The sequence below is a fragment of the Dunckerocampus dactyliophorus genome, chromosome 13 (genome assembly GCF_027744805.1).
Source record: "Dunckerocampus dactyliophorus isolate RoL2022-P2 chromosome 13, RoL_Ddac_1.1, whole genome shotgun sequence".
Lineage (NCBI taxonomy): Eukaryota > Metazoa > Chordata > Actinopteri > Syngnathiformes > Syngnathidae > Dunckerocampus > Dunckerocampus dactyliophorus.
Window position 1 is genome coordinate 18,687,150 of NC_072831.1, and position 17,160 is coordinate 18,704,309.

General features: G+C 39.1%; 1 protein-coding gene across 6 annotated transcripts in view; it reads right to left on the reverse strand.

Moving 5' to 3' along the window:
* Window positions 1-239: 239 nt before the first annotated feature.
* The window catches only part of LOC129193111 (leucine-rich repeat and fibronectin type-III domain-containing protein 2), a 147,130-nt gene continuing 130,209 nt past the window's right edge, over window positions 240-17,160 (reverse strand). For all 6 annotated transcript variants that reach the window (XM_054797775.1, XM_054797776.1, XM_054797772.1 and 3 more), the window contains 2 exons: window positions 6,121-7,517; window positions 240-4,354 (listed from right to left, as the gene is read on the reverse strand). In XM_054797775.1, coding sequence (XP_054653750.1) covers window positions 3,364-4,354; window positions 6,121-7,496 — 2,367 coding nt within the window. In that variant the 5' untranslated portion in view covers window positions 7,497-7,517 and the 3' untranslated portion in view covers window positions 240-3,363. The remainder of the gene's footprint in view (window positions 4,355-6,120; window positions 7,518-17,160) is intronic.

Sequence of the window (17,160 nt, forward strand, 5' to 3'; positions counted from 1 at the left end):
CGAACCCAAGTCTTCCCGATCTCCAAGCTGTTACTGTGTTGGCCAACGTGCTAACCACTAGACCACCGTGCGGACCCCCCTATATATATATATAAATCATTATATTAATTGTACTACCGAGTAGATATCAGTTATCAGTTAATCGCTTCTTTGGAGACAGACAGTGGATGAGAGTTTGTAAGACTGAGACATCGCGTGGCAATACTGTTATGACAAAATAAGATGTGACAGATTTAATTTACCTTTTTAATTTAGCTCATATATAGCTATTCAACTCTTTTTATGATGTTAGTTACAACTAGGAATGTCCAATAATATTGGCCAACTGGTATTATTATTGGCCAACCGATATTATCGGCCGATATTGGCATAAAAATAATATATCGGTTTATATTACTTATAATACTCAGTGTTTTTTTCTGCTGATATGATCTGAATTGTAAGAATTGGGACTAAATAATTCCTTATAGTGCCACAGTGACAAAAATCAGGATGGCTGCAGGAGAAATTCAGGGTTCAGTATATTTCAAAGACACTACAACAAGGCATCAGATACTGTACGTCCACTCTAGCCCTACAGACAAAAGTATGAATCACGCTGCCATGGGTCATTAAAATGATTTTGTTCTGATGAAGGCACTGATTTAAATAAATAATTTTCATATTAAGTTCTTACAGTCTATTTGCATGGTGACAGAGTGGGACAGTAACCCACCATATCCAGCAGATGGAGAAAACAGCTTGTTGTTTGTTGCAGTTGACACTCATTTTTGAATGCACATTACAGCCACCTACAGGACTGGAGTACCATCAGTACCATTTGGCACATTATAACCGCTATGATTGGCCTTGGAAAAGTATCATGTCTTTTTCTCTTCAAATATCATCTTTCCATAGACAATTTATCTACCTTCTGTAGGCAAATCAGGCTCTCACAACACTTGGTTCATGAGATTATACTTATTCTGTGCTGGTGTAAGCACCTTCCCAGGCAGATTATGAATTAGGGCCTTATAATGGGCTCTGGCAAAGAGATGCATGTACTAGTGATGTGTAATAAGGGCAGTGCTGAGGTGACTCAGCAGAAACTGGCCTGATTATAGCAGCTGGACATCGGACAGAAACACCTTGGCTCACCCCTAGTAAACAATGACAATGAGAGGGGAAGGACACCCAGGTAACAATTTGCAACAGTATGCAATGAATAATGTAATTCAAGGCACATGGAATATTATTAAGACACTACAGTAAGGACACAGAGGACCATTAAGAATTTATTAACATTTCATATAATTTTTCTTAGCAAAATGTTTTCACACATAAATCTTGTTTTTTTTCCCTTCAGTTTTAGGTGGCAATCATGACTGTACCAAGTCACGCACAAAGTTGTATTCTTAGTTAGCAGCGTGAACAGGGATGTTACAAGAGGACACAAGAAGAACTAGCAAGTTAAATGGTCCATTCACAAAATACAAATTTCTCTTTTATCAACACTGGTGTCACATTTGGGAAATACTGCAGTTGTACTTTGTATTTTTAGAGATTTTAATAATTTAACCAAACACCAAAGATGTAATGCAACCCGGGGTGACCAATTCGGAAGTATGACCACCTCTTTGGGGAAAACAGACAATCTTTGTGAGTCAAGAAATGTTGTTTTTTTGTTATTTTTTTCCACAATGAGGGTTAATTGATACTTTAGGAACAAGTAGTTCCCCGCTTGTCTTGTGCAGTTTTATGGAAAATCCCATTTCACTGAGCCAGCTAAAAATGACCAAGTTAGTACACCACAGGAAAGCACCTTCACTGTTTGCTTGCAATGGAAATGAAAACACCACCAAATAAGTCCCCACTTTTACATTCTCACCCAGTTATTGTACAAAATATGCCAATATACAGAATGCTACACCTAGGGACCAAAACTATAAAAACATATAAACACCCGACATAATCAGTCGCAGCAAGGACCCACAGGATATTGAGAAAGGCATCAAAGTGGGGACTGGGAATATCTCAGGCTGTAATTCTGAATAGCGACTAATTCAGTTATTGTCATTTACAACTCTGAATAAAAGAGAATGAAAGCTAGAGAGCTCATTGGATGAATGAACCAGATACATCAACCATTTTTTGTGTGCTTTCTGTGTTTCTTGCCATGTCGTGGAAATTTTTCTCATGATATGTAATGTCTGTTACTTTTCTCCATTTAATAAACAGAGAATTCATGACAAACACATGGAATTTCTGACTCTCCAAATTGTTATACCTCTTCTGTCCATTGCCAGACTACACCAGTGATTGATTACATAGCAGAGAAAATGATTTGATGGACTGGGTGTTTTCAAACTTACTGTTTTTTTGGTTTTTTTTATATCAAACTGTCACAAAAAAGAGGTGCTTGGATTTATTTGACCATACTAGCCTGGTACACTAACCCAGCGTTATAACAACTGAACATGAGATGTCACAGACTCAACAACAAATGCTTTAGAGTAGTTTGATGCTACATTTTTTAAAATGATGTGAAAACAAGTAAAGATGTTTTCATGTTGAGTTCAGCTATATATGATCTTATCTAAATGAGCATTGGCTTATTTAATTTTCCTGTAAAAAAAAAAATATGATACCCAAAGCAGAAATCAACATAAGCTTGATGTTCCAATGTCTTTCTGATACCTTGAGAACAGGGTCACATGGTAATCGGTCTTAGTCTCTTTTGTGACTGGCAAGAATGCATGGACATAATCACAATGTGATCTGAAATGGTTCTATGAAAGAAACATTTTTGTGATACTTTAATTCTGTCGGATAACCGCATTGGTAAACTGCACACTGTTGCTCGATGATTTTTCCCCAAATAATAAATAGTAAAAATGATAGAAAACCTAGATGAAAGTAAAATGTTAAAAGATTTAATTTTTCCTATAGTGATCCTGTAGTTCTTCTATCAACTGTGGCAGTAGTCCCATTTCACGCAGTGGGTCACACAAAAGTACATCCCTTTCACCATAGCTGAAGCAAATCCACTTGGCATTCAAGTCATTTGATAAAGACCCAGTAATCCACTCTGAATTTTTTCATCTCCCTTTTCCCCTTTTTGATACTCTCAAGTGCCGAGTTGAGGAGGCGTTATTCCAGGCCATTTCTGCATCATCCAAGACTCAAGAAAGGTGAGCCATTTTTGACTTGCAGTTGTAGACTGTTTGAGTTGAGTGTTTTGTCAAACAGTATGCACATGGTCGAAATTAATGAAAAACCTCCAAAATTGGTCCGCTGTGGTATACTCCGCTCTTTCAAAGTCATGTTTCCTTAGTTCTTGGTTCAAATGAATCGTTTGGCAAAGTACAATTTGCTCAACTGTACTTAAACTGTGCTCTCCATTACCCACTCGGATGCTTCAAAAGTAGGCTTATCATCCTCATTGTCATCGTACTGTAGTAGCATGCCATTAACAGACAAACTGCGTTTAGTCCAGATGTTACTGATCCTGCGAGGGTGGGTGCCGCGACACTGTGTGGCTCCCACATGACCCATGTCAAATGAATGGCTCCTTTTGGGTTTACCTTCTTGGGGTAGTCCTAGGAGACGACCCAACATGGTGGTGGACTCCGCCCTTCCAAGTAGAGGTTCTTTGTCTGACAGGGGTGCTACAGCTCCTGTAATCATAGCACTGGAAGCGGTGGAGGGGCTCGGGACCCCTTGACGGTCTCTTGATACACCTCGCAGCTCCATTGCGTTGAAGGCTCCTAAAAGGTGGTCCAGGTTTGGCTGTGGTTTCGAACTGTGCCTATGCCTCCGGAACTTGCTGCAGGGCAGGGTGCTGCATTCAGCTCCCTGCATGCTGTAGCAGTCACCAGCCCTTCTTCCTGTTTGACTTTCCAATGAGTTAGAAGAGGATGAAGATGAGGAGATACTGCTTTGGAGGGATCCACATTTAAACTCCACCATTTCCTCACGCATGACCACCACAGCCGATTTGACCTGTGGTGGGGCTCCATTGAATCTATTCATACCACCATTGGTCTGCGAGTAAGTATTACTCACAGAGGGTAATTTTATAGTCTGGATGCCACTGGTCACTTTATAGCGAACCATGAGGATGATTATAAACACCAGTAGAGTGGCCACAATGATACCGCCAATGACCAGGATCATGGTGCCACCCAAGAAACCACTGTGAAGAGACTGGCATTGGGGATAGTCGTCCGTGGTCATAAACTGGACACAACCTACAATGTTGGTGGCTGTAAGAGTAGTGGCACTGTCATCCCAGATAGCCAATACGCACAGATCATACTGCATCCCTGGCACAAGATTGGTGACTACAAAGGCTCTATTTGTCATAGGAATCATCCTGTGAACACACAAAGATAAAAAGAGTTAAATGCTGCATAATAGTACCTATGACCATCATAATTCCTAGCTCCTATCCCATTGATAATTTCTGCAGATAGTCATTGAGAAGATTTCTTGATTGTAATATTTATTGTACAATAGTGTTCTTAAACGTCTGTAGAATGCTGTTCGGTAGGATTTGTATACATTCAGTTTCCTGTAAAATAAATACTCACTAAAATGTTTTAATGTAGCCAAATAAACAAACTAATCTTTGTGCTTTTAAAGTAGGCTGCTAATTATACAAAATTAAATGTCATAAAGAGAAATGGTGTTTTAACCAAGGTTGGTTTTAATTATTTTTCTAGGATATAAATAGTAGGGCGCATTGGGGTTATTGGTTTTTGGTTGTCTCAAACAGTAGCACAAGTGTTACAGTAAACCTCTTGCTCCTTGTGTTTTGTCATTATGGAACCAATTTTTTGCAATAAGCTATAAATTGGCAATGTTCCTGTTATCTAATTCTATTCTTACCTTTGTTCCTTCTGTATTCCCTCCACCACAAACACGCAGAGACACACACACACACACACACACACACACACAACATTGCTGCTACAGTCTATTATTCATCCTTAATTGCCTTTTTCCCTAATGAGGAAGACACTACATTTCCTCATGCATGAGGGAACTCATGCAATCTTTTTCCTCCCCCACAAGCCCGTGATTGATATTTAATATTATCATTGCTCAACTGTGGACATTGCCTTTACAAAATGTATGACCAACTAAGGGGTTACCGTGCCTCTTCATGCAGTCATATATTTTAAGGTTTTTGATGATGGGTTGCGTAATTAAAAATATATATTAAAAAAAAAAAGGCAAAACATATTTCAACATTTTTTTAAATGTTCAGTGAGGGAGTACTATACAGTATGCTCATGAATAGCACCTTAATGTTATGTTCTTTAACTAACATTGGACATTTATTTAGAAGTCATCAAAATATAATTTGAAAAGTGTAAACATACTGTCGAGTCTGACAGTAAAATCAATATTAAACACACTCCTGTGTCTGCTGCATGTTGTGAACTATATGTATGGACACATATTTATTTATTGGACATAAACACTATGTTTAGCGTTCCACTGTGTGCCATTCCCTGGGGGAGCTCTTTCAATGTTTAAGTACATTCAGTCACATGAGCCAAAGGGGTTACTGAATTTCGAGAAAAAAGTAATTTAAAGTATACGGCAAACACTGGGGACTGTCCTGGAGCTCTGAGACACAGTGTGTTCCTAAAAATCACATCTTGGGATGCATAAAAATTGATATTTTCTATTTTCTAGCTCAATTATCTTTTCTGGATGTTATTGCTTTTCCTGTCTCATTTGTCATGGAAAATGTATTTCACAGAGCTGAGAGTTTCCCAGCTGCAGTCCCCAAGCGTTAATGGATTTGAGTAGCAAGTGGAATGTATTATAGCAGAAGTCAGTAATCCTTTGTTTGATTTTTAATTAATAGTTCAGGGCCAAAAAAAAAAAAATACATTGTGGAAAAAAGGACAAAATCTGAAGAATAATTAAAAGAGTGCTTGCTGATCTTCAAGTAAAACCTTAAGAAATTGACTGTCTCAAGTACCAATCCAACAAATAATTAGACGGCGACTCAAAATGATTTAGTTCCAGGGTTAAAACAGCTTGAAGCGTACGTTTTTAGCTGCTTAGACCAAAAAAGTTCGAGTCACTGCTTGGATATGATGCCATTGTGTTGCTAATTCTTACCTGTAAATGAGGACTTCATCCTGAGAGCAATTGTACTGGAGCTGATACATTTTGACCTTTGGAGTTGATTTGCTCACAGTCCATTTTATCAGAGCTGAGACCGAAGACACTTCTGAGACAGATACTACATTGTCGGGCAGAGTTTTAGGCTCCCCCTTACTTATCTTGGTAGAGCTAGTTATGTCTGAAAGACCAGACTTGGACTGTGTGGTTCGGTTTGTACCATTAGTTAGGTGAGGGAGCTGAATGATTGATAGTTCTATTGAGGCTGTTGATTCCCCAGCAGCATTTGCAGCTATGCAAGTAAAGGTTCCATAATCCTTGGATGTTGTGATTGTAATATCCAGGGTGCCGTTTTCATATATAGTTGCTCGAGAGGAATTGCTGATCAAGCGGTCATCTGGCGCAACCCAGTGAACGGTCGGCATTGGATCGCCTACTGCTTTACAGCGTAGACTAGCAGTTTGACCTTCTAGCACAAGCAACTTGTGTGTATGTTGTGTGATGAGGGGAGGCTCACAAACAAATTCCTCCTCACGGACTGACCAAAAGTAGCGTCCTTTTAAACTTGTAGGAGAAGCGCAGGTTTCCATGTCATCCTCTCGTTCCAGCCTTCGAAGCCAAAGTACCTCACAGTTGCAGTGCAATGGGTTTCCACCAAAGCTTAGAGACAGCGGAGGTATGTATGGAGTGGTCATTCCGATGCTGCTCTGAGATCGTCCAAAGATAGGGTCCGGTGGGAGCTTCTGCAGGCGGTTGGAGGTAAGATCCAAACGAGCTAGTTTTTCCAGATCTGTAAAAGTCCCCTCAGCAATGAATGCGATAAGATTATGGTCCAGACTCATCTGATGGAGGTTGACCATCTTGCGGATGGCTTCCCAAGGCACACTGCGAAGGTTGTTATATGACAAATCCAGATCTTCCAGTGTCAGCATCAGGTCATCAAAGGCGACTTTGGATATGCGACTCAGTTGATTGTTGTTGAGGATCAGGTGCTGTAGGTTGATCAGACCCCTCAGGTCATCCGGCCCCAAATCGGTCAATCGGTTACTGTCAAGGTGAAGGGATCTCAGGGTCTCTAGGTCAATGAAGGAGAAAGGTTGGATGGCGCCGATGGTGTTGCGGGACAAGGTCAGGTCCACCAGACCTGTCATGTTAGCAAAGTCCTGAGTGGTGATCTTGAGGATAAAGTTGCCACCTAATCGTAGCTCCACAGTATGGCGATCTATGTCCGGCGGGACAAAGAGTAGGCCTTTGGAGGGGCAAAGAGTCCCCAGAGACTCTGAGAGATTCTGGCAGACACAGTATTTGGGACATGCCTGGGCCATTGTAAACATGATTCCCAGAAGCAGGAGACTGACGACCACTTTGTCCATGTTAGTTCCTACAAAGGGGACCTGCAGAAATGAGAGAAAATAAAGGTTTCATTTAAATGTTAATTGTAAATATTAATGGTGAATGCAGTACAGGTACTGTATTTCTGATTGCGTTTATGTTAAGTTCAGTTCTTGTAAAGAAACACTGGTCAATACTTTAAACTAACAATACATACAAACGTGGTTGCGGTTGTGCGTATAGAAACAGCAATTAACCTACCAAGCATTTTAGACCCTGAAGACAAACATGTTGTGGTTCTGATGAGCTGGTCCGATTATCACCTTTAGAGTGTTTGCTCATTAATAAACTCCATTCAAAGATTTGCATGCACTCTTGAAATTTGCATTGCAGAGGAGGTGTGGTAATCACACATACACATACTCTGAATGAAGCTCAACTCTCAGAAGCTACTTTCAATAATGCATATGCTCAGAGGATATTTTTAAAGCCATAGTGATGATGGATGCCTTGGAAATAAGTGGTGAAGATTCACTGACAAGATGTTTTCTGTCATACCTGGGGAGGCTTTTATCAATATCTTATTTCGTAAGTATACATGCGCTCTTAGCAACAAGGGAAGGTGACTCTGTACACACCATGTGTTAGGCTTCTTCCGATACATTTCAATCCTGTCCTCGTGCAGACTCTTTTAATAAGTCCCATTTAAGCATGTGAGATCATGAAATGCTACTGATGCGTAACAAAGAAACTGAATTACATGGCAATGAAATGCAGTGATTGAAGGAGACAATTTAACAAATAAACAACTAGGGATGAGCCGGATACTCGTTTTAGACAAGTATTCGTTACAGATACGCATTTTTGACGAGTACGAGCATGAAACAAGTACAACTAGTCATTATCCGTAATCGTGATGAAGGAAAATCCTTATTGGGTAACTACTTATGTGAGAGGAGCCATGCCTCTCACACTTTCACACACAGACACAATACAGACAGTGACTCTCTGCTTGCTTGGCTTGACTCCAGGTCACGTTCTCTATTTCGCTGTGTTTCAGTTTGTATGATATTTAAAGTTAGTTGGTAGACCTGTTTTGTTACGTATGGGGTGCATTTGACGAGAAAGAGTTAAAAACGGCTTGTGTCGTGTTGGTCATTGCCTCCACTCCGGTTTTAGGTTGTCCTCAGCTCAGCTCGTATCTAAAGTTACTAGGTAAACGTGTTTCGTTACGTAGGCGGTGCATTTGATAAGACAGAGCTGTAAATGACTTGTGTTGCGTCGGCCACTGCCTTCGTTTTTTGTTTTTTTCGTCTGCTTGCTTCTAATTTGGCTGGTGATATAAGGTCAGCTGGAAAACGTGGCTCATAGTGCTGAAAGTGGTGCTTTTGAGAAAACTACAGTGAACAAGGCTAACAGATTATTTCCCTGTTTGCCAACACTGGATGTTTGTTTGAATCACCAACTTCACACAGATAAAAAATAATGAAAGAATAAAGTCTTACAGATCACTTACACACATACACAGTACACATATAGCTAAATAATAAACAATAAATATAGCAACTCCTGAGCAATTTCAGATTTAAAATAATGTATTGATTTAAGACGGACCCATTTCCAGACAGTAATCCCATTTCCAACCACGCCCACTTCTGGTTTATGCCTCGCCCGCTGTGAGTACAGCCACGGATACAGATAATTTAGATGGGTGAACAAACACAGATACAGATAGTGGTGTAGTCGCTCATCCTTATAAAAAACATTAGGTATCGACAAACATGTTTATAAAATGAAAATTACTGTTGGGAACATTTAATGACCAATAAATTCTGCATTGAGTTTAGCATGTTGGTCACACAGTCAGGAGATCGGGAAGATCTGGGTTCGAATCTCCGTTGGGCATCTCCGTGTGGAGTTTGCATGTTCTCCCTGTGCATGCGTGGGCTTTCTCCGGGTACTCCAGCTTCCTCCCACATTCCAAAGACCATGCATGGTAGGCTAATTGGATTATAAATTGTCCGTAGGTGTGAATGCGAGTACAGAAAATGGATGGATGGATGGAAATCTTGCGATCCAGAAAATGTGACATTTAGGTATGCAACAACAAAAGGAGGTGAAAAAAGCAAAACTGATGACTGGTAGAACTGACCTTTCTGGAATAGTGTTTTTTTTTTTTTTTCCTCACAAGAGAACAGGAAACATACATGATATTTAAGGCCCACATGGAGTGGCCTTTTCTGGGGCTCAGGCGCCATCTGACATGGTCACAACATGCTTAAAAAATACCAACAGGCACATGCAACCTTACAGTGCATTGGAGACAGGATGTTAAGAACTATTTTACACCGGCTTAAATGTTTTAAATAGGCAATATGTTTTCTCACAAGAAAAAATATGTAATACATGACTGGAAGATCATAGCATTTAAGAAATATCGATATTACTGTGGCATTTACTCTAGCCTGCAGGGCAGCATGTAGAAATTGATCATTTGTTTTTAACAATGGCAATTGAAGTGACGTTCACATCATTGATATTATAGATATCAGTGCATAACAACAATTTGAAATAGTAATTAACAGTATTTAATAGTAATTTGATGATAGTAAATCATCCAAGAAACCGTGAAGTATACTGAATTTTGAATGTCAAATATAATAGCAAATATCCATGCAATACTTTGACATTGTTAGCTTCAGGGATATACAGTATTTATCTTCTTGAAGATGACACCTGCTGATAAATATTTGTTCATCATAGGAATCCATTCAATTTACACACGCCCTTGCTTTGAAACATGTTTTTTGTGAGTCTCCTGAAATGTTTTAAAACATTAAGGCCCTTACTCCTAGTTTTTGCACGTTCACAAGAATCAAGTAAATCAAGGAGCAAAGGCTTGGGGGTGTACAGCCCTAGAAACCAAGTGTGGTTGGTGACTACTTGAAACGTAGGGGTAGGAGAGGTTTCCTCGGATACAACCCTCCCTCTGACAAGACAGCAGACCGGAGACCGAAAGAAACATATAAATATAAGCAATTAAGCATAATTATTTATTTTCATATTAACGCCACTCATGTTTTATTAGATATTCCATACTTTGCTACGCCACGTAAATATTCACCATGTTTTGAATTGTTGGTTGTCGCTAGTTATAACTAGTCGGCTAACACCAATATCTAACTTCACTGCAATATACTAATTTCATGAATATTAGACAATGCGACTACATTAGCGTGTTAACTTTAAGTTCGATTTAAAGCTAGCTCAATAGGTGTTAATTGTACAAGCTACATTACCGTACTGTGATGTTTGCGTTTATATTAGCTGTAAAGCAGTACATCATAGTGAAGTCTGTTTGATGTAAATTATAGCTGACAAAGAAGGTGGCTGTCTTTTAAAACGGCTATATCACCATGGTAACTTAGGCTAAACCCAAAACCTGGTCCCAACCAGGTTATGTCGAGACTTTCCGCTTAAAGTCGCAGTTTCGCTGTGTAACTCATTCGGAGATGGTGTCACCATTTATTGAGAAGCTTTGAAGATTTGCTCACTTTTTCAGCCAAGCATCAGGGATACCATGCAAATGAAATAATAATTAGGCCATTGTTGGCAGACGTATATGTCACCGCAGTCCTGTGTACTCTGTCAGTCTTCTTACATTACAATATTTGCTGGACAAATAAACACTCTTGAGGCATCAATCAACAGGAACAAACCACTACTTTATTCTGACGTAAAGGAAAAAATTGTCACAAAGGATTGCTTCCTTTTTGCGCAGAAATAGAAAGTAGCAACTTATGACCTATTTTTTTAGGAGCATTTTCAGATTGTCAGATGTACAGTCTGCCAAGTGTATTGTTGAAGTAAAACAAAACTGGAAAGCTGCATTACCATCTGTTCATCTGTTACACAGAAGTCCATGTGCACTGTATGTAGAGTTTTCCATGTGGGAGATGGGGTTGTTATTGAGAGCGACAGCCATATGATCATCCCAAAGGTTCAAATGGAAAATATTATTCTCATCTTATTTGTGATTTTTTTTTCTTTTTTTCTCTTTTATCAACTTGAAGTTTGAATCGGCCATCACATCAGTAAAGACTGAAATACGCACCTGATATCGCGTAATGATTGTATGAGTACTGACGGGAGTGACCTAGCCAACATCTTCAATCTCTTCTGCAGCTCAGCTTTGATAACACGTCACAGGGCAACAGCTTTTTGAAATTGTTGGTGCAATGTACAGTCCACTGATATCATGTTGATTTCTATGTCTGTATTGCAAGTCAAAATGTATCTCTTAAAAATGTAGGCTTGGTTTGGTACATAACAGTGGTATTTAATCAAATTTATTTTTGTTCAACATTTAACAGATAATGACTGTGAATTTCCGCAAAGTAAGATTCCTCATTTGTATTTATTATTTTTAAATTATATTATTTTCGTAGTTAGATCATAGAAAACCTATTTATGATCTTCTAAATATGTTTTTTTTTAACATTACAGTAATCCCTTCACTTCGCGTGTCGAATTTCACTTTTCAATTTATCACGATTTTTCCAAACATAACTAATAAATCATGCTCTTTTGTGGTTGAATATGGCCTATTATTAGTCAAGAATATGCATATTTAAGCAAATGTTGCACGTTTTCCTTAAATTAAGCATGTAAGCATAAAAATGGCTAAACAAACTAAAATACAACTATAAGGCATTCAGAAGATGCTTTCAAAAGACATTGTGAAGACATGTGGTATTCTACACTGGTCACTCTGTGTCCTGTGTCAGTAATGTTCCTGACACCTAGTGACACACACGCACCACATTTCATCACCTGAACAAGATGCTTTAATGGCCGGTTTGAATTCTCTCACAAAAGGCACAACAATCCCAAATGAAAACCCTTAATAAAAACACGGTAATGTTGCGGCCGTAACCCACACCAAGCTGAAATTCCACTTTAAACCCCCGACGTCACGTCCTATTTACAAGTTTGTAAACAGGTTTTCTATGCGCTTAACTACAAATATATTCCATTTAATAAAAAAAGAATCTTACGTTGTGAAAATGCACTTATCAACCACAACCAAGTAACTGCAGTAAAAGAGGGATTACTGTCGAGCCCTCTAGATGTGAAATAACACCCTTACACTCATATTGCCCAACATAGTAGCCATAAGAGAAAATAACACATATAAAACATAAAGAAGACATAATATAGACTCACACATGTTGCAATTGGAGAGTTCCTTATTGTTGTTTCTTTTTTTTTTTTTACTGTATGTCTGGTTTCTGTACAGGACTTCCTGTGGTGGCTATTGTCTCATCAATGTAACATTACTGACACATAGTGACCACTGAAGAATACTGCATATCACAGCATGTGTTGTGAATGTGTCTTCTGAACATCTTATATTTATATTTTAGTTCATTTAGCCATTTTTGAGTCGTTTGAGGGAAGAGCTGCTTCCAATATCGGTATCGGTAATGTGCTGGACTATATAGATATATTTATCTATATATAGATATTGGTGAAAAGCTAGCATCTCTTGTATGAAGCCGCTCCTCACTGATTGGTCCCCTCACACTAAATGCTGGATGCACAGGGTCCAAAAGTGTCCAAAACATGATAAAAATGATGCAGCTTGAGGCCACCAGTTAAAAATGGTCATTACCTAATTAACCGTTATTTGATGAGGCAGTCTGTTTTTGTTGTTTTCCTTCAACTGCCACGTCTGCTTTTGCCCTTTACCCATTAAAATGCCTGGGATGCTCAGACTTTGCATGAAACGGATAAAACAAAGTTAAGAGAAAAGAGACAAAGGGACAAATTTAAGGTTAATGGAAAAATAAGAAGTCACACGGTGATATTATAAATTATAGCCCCATGTGATATGAGCCTAATTTGTATTCTGTAGCAAATGTACCAGTGGAAAGTGAGCAGAATCTATCATCTACTAAAACAGCAGCAGGTTGAGTAATTGTCAGAGATACTGAGGACTATGCCAACAGCATGATTATGACATGAATCTCACAGATGGACAAACAGACTGTGAGTGGAGTTTAATTTTCTGTTCAACTACTTTTATGATCTTGGTTTCTTAACCATTTGAGGGCTGTATGGGAAGGAGTGTGTTGTAATTCCGGCCGAACTACCACCAACTAACTACCGCTATCATTTATATGGATCGTAATGAGGTCTGCAATACTGATTCACCAGTGCAGACACCTCATTATTTAATGACGTACCGCTGTAATGCTGTCAAGATCTGTTACAGTCTCCACCCTCATCGTCTAATTTTAAATTAGTATTTAAAGACCACATGACAACATGTTTCATGTTAATTTGGTTATTTTTGCTGTGCAAAATAACAGCGAAAGGCATATTGCCTGTGTTAAACATGCGCTCAAATGTTGACATATTTACCCTGTTTTAAGTTTTGCGCCATTAAAAAAACCAAACACCTCGCAGATCGGAGAAGGAGGAGTAAGCGATGTTACGACAAGAACACTTCCTCTCTGGATTACACATTGAATGCTGTGTTTTCATGTTGTTGTGGTGCATTTATTTTTTATTGACATTTTATTTAAATTGCTGTTGTAGTTATACATATATTTTTTTTATATATATTATGCCCGTTTGTTGTGTGGCAAGTTTTAGCTCGAACACTTAGAAAGCCTCACATTTCCAAAAGATGCCATTCACCGCCACCAGTGGACCAGGAAAGTGCGACAAACACAAGGAAAATGGACACTGTCAGATTGTTTGGTATCGTGTTCGACACATTTCGATGACAGTTGTTTTGATACTGTGCCTCAGATAAAGGAACGCTTATTAACGGAGGGTGCTTCTACCATCAGCTGACTCCACTATCTTTTCTCAACCCAGATGTGCGTGAAAACACAAGCACTGACGCATATGACAGTACAAAATCAAAAAGTCAAAGACCAGAAGAACTTCGACCGTGGAAAAGCATGCCGAGGCGACAGTAAGTAAATTAAGTAAGCATTTTTTTTTCCTACTTGAGATAGTCTACGAATCTGAGAATTATATTATGGGTTTCATGCCAAATTTCAATGTTAGCTAAACAGGAACCGCTGCTCACTCGTCTTGTATCTGCAGTCTATGCATAGATCTGTTAGTGGCAATCACTGCCAGTCAAACAACATACAGTATCTGTTGTAGCCGGCTTTGTTTTTTATGTGTGTTATATCAGATGCTGAATGAACTGCTTTGCTGTGAATCCATGGCTGTGTTTTGATGAGTCTGGTTGCCAGAAAGTGTTCTCGGCGTGACGTCACAGCCAAGATGGCGTCCGTTCAGAAAACTTGCAAGGCAATGTTTGATAATGAAGGCCTAATCAGTAGCTTTTAAAAGTTGTTTACTGGCGGATGACAGAAGTATGACAAAAATGTGTCATTAAGTGAATACTTTTTTAATGGCTTTTTTCAAACATGTTATGGTGTCACGAGCACTTAAAAATTGAGGTTAAAAGTAAATGTAAAAGTACATTTTTTTACAAGGATGAAAGGGAGAAAAATATTTGTCACTGTTGCATTGGTTCCTTTAAACAAACATATTAGAACAGCAGCAAATAAGGACTTTGGATGCTTCTGGAAAGTATCTCTTACAGTTTGGATTCACTGCATCCGATAAAAACATTTGTTATGCTAGTAGCAATAAATACAAATGCAGATTGTCTTTTTACAATGGGAGCAAACAAACGACACAATGAAGTTCATTTTGCATTCAACACAGGTCTTCTGTAGCTGCTACTTTTATTCACGTTGTGTTGTCAAGTGTGAAAGCCTAAATTGCATTTACATCTTAGGGCATGCTGAAGTGATTTCGACCTACACACTTTACTTTATGAGATAATCTTAACATCTATCTGTATTCTCCAGATGTGTTAATTTTATGTGACCTTTTGTCCTCCATGTCTGCACTTGAAATAGTTTTTACCAGTGATTATAGAGGCATGATGTGCTGCTGAATCTTTTAGATTAGGTCTCTCCCAAGGGCAAATTGCATGTTCCCTTTCTTGCCATGAAGCATGTGTTTCCTGCAAATGGCAAGAGAGGGGCAAGACTGATCAAAGACGGTGGCTGAGACAATACAACAATTAAAATAATGAGTCTTAGGGTTTTGGTTCTCAGAGCACCAACGTGACTGAGATAGTTCATACTCCCACATGCTCCTCCACTGTCCAGAATCTTTGTATTGTTTTATATACTACCAGAGGTGTGGTTGCAAGTCTTTGATGAGGACATGAGTCACAAATGTCCTCATCAAAGACTTGCAACTGGACTTTATTCTGATTGACTTGAAAATACTTGAGATTTTCAGTGAGTGTGTTGAGTAAAATGTGTCCCCATTCAAAGTATTCAACTAATGTGAGCATTATGTAAACCACATTTTCCCACATAATGTGCCTTCTTTAATGCATCTATTAACATCCAGTGAGGTTTAGGAACAAACAAGGAGGGTGTGGCTTAAATTTCTGTGAGCGCCAGACTGCTGGAGAGTGGCAGCGATTAAAAAGGGGTTGTGTCAGCATGCTACCGAGGAGAATTTAATTTGCATTTGCAAATTACGAGGTCATAGTATTTTATTTGGTAAACATTTAACAGTGCTTATGACTTAAGGACTCTGACTTCGAACTCGACCTGACTTGACTTGGACTAGCACATCTTTACTTGAGCCATGGGATTAAAGACTTCAGATTCATTTGAGACTTGGAAAACGCTGAGTTTCTCCCACCTCTGTACACTTCCAACATTTAGCACCTCCAGTTATAAACTATGCTCACGTCATTGTACTGCTCATACCCAGAACTGCTGCAAAAAGTAACATTTTTGTTCAACTTTAGCCAACTCTCCCACAAAATCACGGTTAAGACGACCACTCATGCTGTCTACCTTCTGTGATGAAGATGACTCGGCATGCATCACAAAAGAAACAAAAATCCCTCACTCAATCATCATTTGTCCGTGTGTGTGTGTGTGTGTGTGTGTGGGGTGGGGTGGGGGTGGGGGGGGGTGGGGGGGTTGTTGAGGCGCAGTGACATTAATCGGGATTTCAACCCTTGTCTATTACGTTCTAAATCTGCACAGTGACCACGACATCTCTGACATGGTCGCCATATCTTGTACATAACCACAATGACAGCACACTCCATCACTTCAGGCTTCAGGTTTTCTATTTCAATCAGCCAAGTCGCTCAACCATCTCTGGGGTCTGTCACACAGTACAGGGTACCTGTTCCAGTGGTGCCCTCAGCACTTCTGACACCATTTGTCACAGAAGTCTGAAGGGTAGTACCCTCCACCTGGATTAAAACCCTGGTTTATTGGGTAAACAAGCTGTACACTGACTTAGCCACGACGTGTGTCACCTTGATGACAGTACACTCCACCACAGACAGAGAAGCCATGATGACAGTACACTCCACCACAGACAGAGAAGCAGAACTCATTGACACTTGCACACCGACAGGAAATGTAAAGTTGCCAATTAATGAAAATTGAAATTCCTCTCATCATAACTAAACAAGAGATTGTTCTTTTTCAGACAGTATGTTCATTTGTTCAGTGGGGGAAAAAAATATATGCAGATTTTTTTATGTTTATTCTTTACAAAGCTAAGAACAGTCCAGGATTTTTACAGCAAGTTTATTGTAACTCAGAGAATTAGAAATTCAAAAAA